At 37.5% G+C, this 8,885-nt stretch overlaps 1 protein-coding gene across 1 annotated transcript; it reads left to right on the top strand.

Annotated features, from left to right (window-relative positions):
- Positions 1-851: 851 nt before the first annotated feature.
- Smp_159940 (hypothetical protein) lies at positions 852-8,368 on the top strand (the record flags this gene model as incomplete). Its single annotated transcript, XM_018791378.1, has 6 exons — positions 852-980; positions 1,018-1,074; positions 1,110-1,229; positions 1,259-1,555; positions 5,015-5,268; positions 8,185-8,368. The coding sequence occupies 6 exons, from the start codon at positions 852-854 to the stop codon at positions 8,366-8,368; spliced, it is 1,041 nt and encodes a 346-aa protein (XP_018645436.1).
- Between the last annotated feature and the right edge of the window lie 517 nt (positions 8,369-8,885).

The following is an 8,885-nucleotide window of genomic DNA, read 5'->3' as shown; positions in this document are numbered from 1 at the left end:
TACCTGTTGTCCAGACACACAATGACTTAGGAGTCATCGTTATCGAAGACTTAAAGATTACTGCACACTGCCGTGAAATAGCAGCCAAAGGTTTTGGAACTTTGTGGTCAATACGTATGGCCTTTAGTCATGTCGACAATGAAACATCTTTGACTTTGTATACAGTGTTCGTGCGTCCTAAACTTGAGTATTGCGTACAAGCGGCTAGTCCCTGCTTAAGAAAGACAGTGAGGTTTCGGAAAAGGTTCAGAGAACAGTAACTAAGCTGATTCTCAGAATAGCGAAGCTCCCGTATGATGCTCGACTGGCTAAATTTAACCTATTCACATTGTCAAATCGAAAAACTAGAGCTGAAGTGATTACGGTTTTAAAACTACCTAACGATAAATTTGCATCTGATATGCACTCATTTCTCTTGTCTTCCGAAACAGAGAATTTACGAGGACACTGAAAAATTCACAAGCTAAGAACAAATTACATATCAGCTGATTATCAACTTTCCCATCTAATCATCAACAAGTGGAATTCATTACCTCAACACGTGGTTAGAGCTACATCTGCCGACACCTTTAAAAGAAAGTTGGATCAAATGCGAGACCATGATTGCCAGGACTAACATAGGCCATCTAGCCCCCTGTCCTTTCTAAACTGAAACTGTTACCAGATCCCTAGAACCGTGTCGAAACGAAAAAAAAGCGAGTGAAAAGAAATCATTCAGTTGATTCAAGCTTGTGAAGGTATTAGATTTATTGGAAACAACAGTTACGGAGTGCTAAGAAAGCATTTGATTAAAGGTAATTCGTCAAAATATATTGGATATTAAATCATATGCTTGTAGGTTATTGCCTATTATGAATCAAGGACGCGGTAAGGTGTACGGCCTTAGTTTCCCAACTAGAAAGCCCAAAAATGAACTGAAGGTTTCAACAAATAATATCTTTAATGAGGAATCCGATAAAGAGGAGGACTACAAAGAATTTGTAAGGGTTTCATTGTTTATTGATGAGAGCGTTTCAGAAACCAGCCGAGTATTCTCAAACGACTTGCATAGCTCAGAATAAGATTAATCGAAAGGTATAAATGCGCCACATATTTGTGAAAATATTTAGGTTAAAACAGAGTTAGAAAAAGCCTTCGAGGAAGATCCCTCAGTATTCCAATACGATGAATATTTGGACAATATACACGATAAAAAAGCCGAGGATATTTCGAGAAGAACCGTCAAAACAGTGGGTCTTTTTAATCTTAATTTTTTCAGCCCAAGTATGTGGGCAGACTTATAAAGGCATCCAATGAGCGCAAACTTGAGAGGGAGCTATGTGTTGAGCGGAAGGCTCAGAAGCAAATTGAAGCAGACTCTGATCTGTATAACAACAAGGAGTCATTCGTTACCTCAGCGTACAAAAGTAAACTAACTGAACTTCGCGCACTCGTAGAAAAACGCAAGGAAGAAGAGGGAAGGGAGCAAGTTATGGATGTTTGCAAACAAGATGGCTTAGGAGGTTTTTACCGGTATATGTTTGATAATCAGGATAAAACATGTGCGGGGTACTCAGTAAGATCCCTTTTTTATTGGTTTTCATAATTCCTAGCTTTCGCTTTTTCTTGACTCATACTACACTAAACTCCGTATACTTGTCTAATTTTTACTGAGAAGCATGTACGAAGTCCTAGGGAAACAAGGTTTTGATAGCGAGGAACAGCATGTGCAGTTTATAATTACTAGACAAAAAAACACCGAGTGGTTTAATGCCACTGTTCTGATTCGATGAGTTAGATCTACTAGTTGTTCACTGAGTGCTTTTCTGATATCTCGCCATGCGAAGATTCTTCACTAGAGATATGCATAGTCCGTTCAGTTGTAGTCATTCTGATTATCTAGAAAACCAACTGACAAGCACCTAGATTTTTATTGATGTATAGGAGTAACGTAATTAATCTTACATTTTGATGGCTAGCGAACGTCTCGTCTTAAACAAATGGATCGGCTTCAGCTTCTGTTTCAACCAACCATCAAACTAAATTAGGTCCTAGGCTATCCACCAACTTCTCGAGTGTAGATATCATAACTTCGCAAAGCATACAGTTTACAATCCCTGCGTTCCATCAGTGAGATACACAGGTTTATTTCGGCGAATTATGGGTTTTACGACACGTGTAGACACGTCATGAGATTTTACAAAGCTTGTGCAGGGTCTGAAAAACCTGTTGGCTGAAATAGTCTAAGTTGGAAACAGTAGCCGCATATGGTATTGACTGAAAGATGTTTCAGTTCATCTAAATCATTGTGTTAGTGGAATAATCTGTGAGATTTGCGGCTCACTGACTAGTAACCTCTAAAGTTGTCTTGATCACTGGATAGAGCATTTCGAGGGCTGGCGCTCCAGTCCATCATAATGATATAGTTCAGATCGTGGAACTCAATGGCTTTGGACATCAGATATAATTTAAAATAAAAGCTAGTGTGATAAATTCTAATGGAAATAAGTCTTTCTTGGTTTTATTCCTAAATCGACCAACTCTCATTATTTTCTATCCATGTTCCCGTAATGTTATATTTTCTAGTTCTTACTGCCCCGTTTAACTTGAACAGCACAAAATCGACTGTCTATTGGAGGATCTATCTAGCGCAGTTGGAAAACCCTAATTCCTCACCAATGGTACACATTAGCTTCAGGATCCCGAAAGAACAAATGGCGTATAAACCTATTGTCGGTCAGCGGCTACCATGTGACTGCATTTCCTTACATTGCTCCACTGCCTTATGGTCTAGACCCGTAGGTGAAAAGCTTGGGTATTGTCGCCCTAGGATACAAGGTTACAACATTAAAATCTCCAACGTGTAGTTTAGAGCATGGTTTCCGGAGACCAGGTATAATATTTTGTGAACTCGAATCATTAGCATTTCGATCGTCAACAAGATGACCTCGGGTGCTGAAAGAGGTTTGTTAGTTATGTCCATAACTAACCAATCAGATCGTTGCCTAAGCTCCCACCACGTTAGTTTGCTCTGATGTATCTGTAAACTATCCCTGTTGTATATGACCTACCAATTGAAAGACATTATTTTCCTATTATATTAATGTGACTCATAAATTTTATTCATTTCGATAAAACACGCAATACTGGTCGGTATGTTTGTGCGTTTCACTTAATGACTGTAATTCTTTAATCATTGTACCAATCTAATTGTTTTTATGTTTAGAAACAGATAAAGTTTAAAGCCAAGTTGTCCTTGTTCTGACTATAGCTTTCACATAGACTCTGGGATCGCCAGTATCGCGTTTACAGTTCTAATAGTATATCTGTAGGACAAATTAAATCCTACAAGCTTTGAGGGCGAATGTCATCTCCCAGTTGCTCACACCGTAAAAGAATATTCTTGAGGGGCAAGAGAGGGAAGCTAAATTAGCGGTAGTCTTAGCAACTTAGAAGCGTGACCTCAGAGCCCACGGGACAATTGCTTGAGACCGGTCGCCCACGGCCTTTCTATGGGAAGTTTACGTGTTGGCTCCGCACTTCAAATTCCTTATCGCCGGAGACGGAAATCTGTGGGATAAGGTAGGGAATGACGTTTTTACGGTCGACCATTTCTAGCTCTTCCCTTCCGTTGTGATAGTGCAGCATCGCTGCAGGTGTTAGTTGTCTGAGGAAAAGAGACTACCCCAAAACTCGGTGATCTCCCTATAATGCACTAAACTAGCTAAAAACTAGCTATTTTAGTCAAAAATATAAAGGGGGATGTATATATATATATATATCGCGCGCCTAGAAAGTTTTTAGCGTCTTAACGAGCCGAAAACGCATAAAAAAGCCCCCAAATGCCCTGGTACGGCCGAGAGTGGGGAGAGTCCGCTCTCCTCGAAATGCTCTCACATGGCCGCGCGAATATATAGCCTCTGCCAGGGAAGTCCTACTCACTGCCTTCTCGCACCACGGGTGTTGTTTACGAAATTGAGAGGACGAAAAGCGAATGTCCGGCGCTTTAACTGGGTCGGTGGACACGGAAACCACCTAGGGGAGTTGGAAAACCCTGATTCCAAACCAATGGTGCACATGGTCTCCAGTATCCTGAAAGAACAAATGATGTATGAATCAATCGTTGGTCACCGGTTACCATGGGACTGCATCTCCTTACGATGCTCCACTGCCTTATGGATTAGATCTTCAGGTCAAAGGCTAGAGGTGTGACCGCCTAATAAAACCACCTGATTTAGTTTGGGCACCTGGACAGTATCACAGCCCTCAAGCAAATCGATTGAGATTTATGTGGCGCATATATATCTGGTGCCTTCTTGTATCAATATTTATGTGTTTAAATAATAATAATAAAACATCACACACGTAGCCATGCGTCAGTACGACTTTACCCTCGGGCTTTAACTTGCTGCTTTTAGTTTTACAGTTCTCCAACCAATCTGCTTGGTATGTTAGGATCTAAGGGAACATATGTTCCAGTCAATATAACTCGGTCGAGTCATGACGATGGGCAAACCTAACCATTACGTCAAGGTAGCAGCTACGGTCGGGGATATCAAAAATAAATCTTTATCTATTGTCTTCATCCTTATCCTTGGTGTTGTCTGAATCGCTGTTTCCTGTTTCAATGAACAGATTTTCGCATTCATCACAACAGTGTTTTATTTCATAACCGAGAGTTTCATCTTACACAAACTATTTTCCTTAGTGTCCTGTGGTTTAGTGAGTACATCGTCATTGTGTTCCTGTATTTTTGAAAGACCATGTTCTACTCATACACATGGTCAAAATACTTACCTACTTTGTAAATTGCATCAAAGAACTCAATTACTTTCCATTATTGTGTAAGAATAATAAGTAGCATTTTGTCTAGCGATCAGTTGGTTTATAGATAGGAGAATGTGACCTTGTGTGTGATGTTGGCATTCATAATAACCATATAAATAGAAAAGTCGTATATATATGTCATTTTTACCATTAGTATTTAGATAAATACAGAATAATCAACTTTTAAATTATTACCTGTTCCAATTAGGAGGAATCTCACCGTCACACTACAAGTAAAGAAGATCATTTAGAAGCAGAATCTAATTTTTCATCTACCATTAAAAAACAAACCATAAAAGAACATACAAAAGAAAAGACCGATGTTATTATAAAGCATTGTGAAGATGATGATGATAATAATAATAGTAGTAATAATAATGTATCATCGCCTTCACCAAAGAAAGCTCTTCCTAACTGTGATGATGATGTAGCCGAGAAAGATCGTACAGATGATAAAACAAGGTATAAGATTGTGTATATGTAACCTTTTTTGTTTATAAATATAAATTTATTTTCATTGTTGAAAGCGTGAGCCGATTGAAGCTAGATCACCATGGAAGACCTTGAAGCACTGGACGGCTAGCTTCAATTGACTCACGCTTTCAACAGTGAAAATACTAAATCTCCACAAAACCCCCTTCTGATAAATTTATTTTGTTTCTTAGCAGTATACTGACATGGTAATATATTGTGTACTATTTTTTTCCAAGCTCAGAACAACTGTTTCATGATTTAAATAGCATTGTATTTATTATGACCCGGTTATAACTACACTAATCAAAATATCTTTGTCATAGGGACGCATGTGTTAACATAATAGATCAACGCAACGCTTATAATTTTCAACAAAACCTGAATTATGCTTCAAATAACTCTTAATACAGTTATAAACTATCAAGATGCCCCCAAATGCCCTGGTACGGTCGAGAGTGGGGAGAGTCCGCTCTTCCTAACGAAATGCTCTCACATGGCCATGCGTATATAGCATCTGCCAGGGAAGTCCTACTCACTGCCTTCTCGTGGCGGGGTGTTGTTTACGAAATTGAGAGGACGGAAAGCGAATGTCCGGCACTTTAATCGGGTTGGCGGACAAGGCGAGTCCACCCAGGGGAGTTGGAAAACCGTCATTGCAAACCATTGGTGCACATGGGCTCCAGTACCCTGAGGGAACAAATGGCGTATGAACCAATTTTTGGTCACCGGCTACCATGAGACTGCATCTCCTCACGATGGTCCACTGTCTTGACGGCTAGACCTTTAGGTCAAAGGCTCGGGGTGTGGCCTCTTAAGAAAACCACGTGCTTCAGTCTGGGCACCTGGGCAGTATCATAGCCCTCCTACAATTAAATGAAATGACAATTTTTTGTGTGGCGCATATGTATCTGGTGTTTCCTTGTACCAATATTTATGTGTTCACATAAATAAATAAATAATTGTTAACATTTTTACTTTCAATATTAAAATTTGTCTGAATAGTTCAGAACTACATATCTTTCCCTTTACAAAATACAGTATAATTTTCTTTTAAACAAACGAAGAATGACAACATGCACTTGCAGAATACGATAAATTCAACGTATTCTGATTTTGTTTTCTCCATGTCTCCATGCATATCAGTGTAGAATTTTCATGTTACTGTTTTTCGATATCCAAGCTAGCTACAACTTTAATCAAGATTTCTATGAAAGAGGATTAAAGTATGTGTACTTGTCTTTATTAATCAGTATTATTGTTTCTAGGTTGTAGGCGGCTGAACTAACATTATTCTGTTACTGTTGTTGTTCTTGCTGTATTGAACTTATTAGGGTGTAGGAATGGTAATGAATTCGCCCTAGTGTTATAACTACGAGAAAGTGGTACTTACTAAAATAAACTGCTACTTGTATATTGTTAAGCAGAGGATGAAGACAATAGGCAAATGATATTTTGATACGAAAAGTCAGTCAGTGAGACAACATAGAACAACCTGTACTCACGTACATCGGTTAGAGTTTCCACACCCCATAAGCACAGAGAAACAAAGTTGGCAGGTCAAATTCCAGAATACTGGAGGTAGTAACAGTATGGTAGGTAACAGGAACTACTGGTATTTGAAGATACCATCCGAAAAGAAAATATAAATGAGCTAAATGAAGGGAAAGAAATAGTTATGATAAATTTAGCGTCTTAGAGTTTGTTGGAAGAAAAAGAATGAATGCACCTATGCTATTGCAAACAATTTTGAGTCATATCATTGTAAGTCTCTAAGCATTGGGTACGATAACCATGTTGACCCGAACCAGGTAGTCTACACTTATTGACATGAGTAAGTCCAATTGTTAGTGACTTCATGAAGTGATGCCATGTTTTAGTTTGGGCGCCGTTATTGATTTGAAATGTGTGGTGTATTTGCGCTATACATTCCAAATAATCTGGTCACATTTTAACTTGTCAAGTGATTTTAGTAGTAAACTAATAAAGGCTAGTCAAATAATTGTAAATAAGACTGAAAAAGATGAATCTGAAAATAACGGGTCTTTGTCATAATAGTGTAGACTGTAAAATGATTAAAAGGTAACCAGTGTTAACTCAAGGTTATAACACAAACGAGGTCTAAACTTCCGAATAGTCGAAACTTTCATAAACCTCAAACTTTAACCTTGACAATTCTTATACAAACTTTTAAAAGCTGCATCAAGTTCAGTTTTTATAACCTGTTTCAATTGTCTGTTTTGCTGTTGATGAGCATTACTTTCCACTTTTTACATTAACTGATTCTAAAGCCATCTAGGCTCATGTGTCGTAACCCTCGGCTTTATTGTTGGATGACTCCTTCCTTGTACATATGTGTTTCAACACAAATTGACCGATATAGATAGATTATATAAATAATCATTTTTATATAGTTCATAAGTATAAGTTCACTTAGTATTACTTGTTTGAATCTTCTCATTGATGTTTAGGACTGCAACTGATCAGTTTCTTATTGGCATATGTGCACACAATGCTTGTGAAATAAGGCTATATCGAGGCAATACGCACAGTATGCACATATGTCAATAACAGACTGACCAGTTGCATTCCTAAACATCAATGGGAAGATTCAAACAAGTAATACTAAGTAAACTTAAACTTTACCCAATTGCACAAGCAAGTGGCTATCAGGACTCAATAGCTGAGTGGATAACGCGATGGCATTTAAAGCTAAAGGTACTGGTTTCAAGTCCTAGAGTGAACATCAACTCTGAGATGCAGGTACATACAGCTGACGAGTCCCATATGGGACGAAACGCGCGTCCTGGATTCCATCATCTAACAACTAAGCTTCATTTATTTATTATATTTTATTTGAACCTTATTTATTAGAAATACCTATATTACATTTTCTCAATTATACAGCAAAGCCTCTCATCAACCAAAGAAAGATCTAGATACTTATCTAAATAAAAAGAATCAAAAAATACCTGGAGTAATAACAGCTCGTCCACGTGTAACTACCGATGAAGAATTAGCTGCTGCACGTCAACGTTATCTAGATAGAAAGGCAGCTGGAATACATGCAATTATCGTTGAATCAGATTAATTATTTGATTAAGTGTTCACTTCACTTTTCTGTATATGAATTCACTTTTTTTAAAAAAAATTTAATGGGAAAGAATCTTCAAACGGAGGGGGGGGAAAATATAGTTTTGTATATTCCTTGACAAAAGGAACATTGTATAAAAGATGTTGTAAATATTTCATCATTGAATATATACTTATATTATTTGTATAGAGATTTTTTGATTGTGATTAGTTTTCAGATTTTAGCTCAATTAGTAACTAATTGATGTTTCTTTCTATAGCTGAGTTCATTTGAGTGGATTACTTACTTACTTGCTTACTTACTTACTTACTTACTTACTTACTTACTTACTTACTTACTTACTTACTTACTTACTTACTTACTTACTTACTTACTTACTTACTTACTTACTTACTTACTTACTTACTTACTTACTTACTTACTTACTTACTTACTTACTTACTTACTTACTTACTTACTTACTTACTTACTTACTTACTTACTTACTTACTTACTTACTTACTTACTTACTTAC

The sequence above is a fragment of the Schistosoma mansoni genome (assembly GCF_000237925.1).
Source record: "Schistosoma mansoni, WGS project CABG00000000 data, chromosome 3 unplaced supercontig 0077, strain Puerto Rico, whole genome shotgun sequence".
In the NCBI taxonomy this organism is placed as follows: Eukaryota; Metazoa; Platyhelminthes; class Trematoda; order Strigeidida; family Schistosomatidae; genus Schistosoma; species Schistosoma mansoni.
The sequence above is the reverse complement of the archived record's forward strand: the minus strand, read 5'-3'. Positions and strand labels throughout refer to the sequence as shown.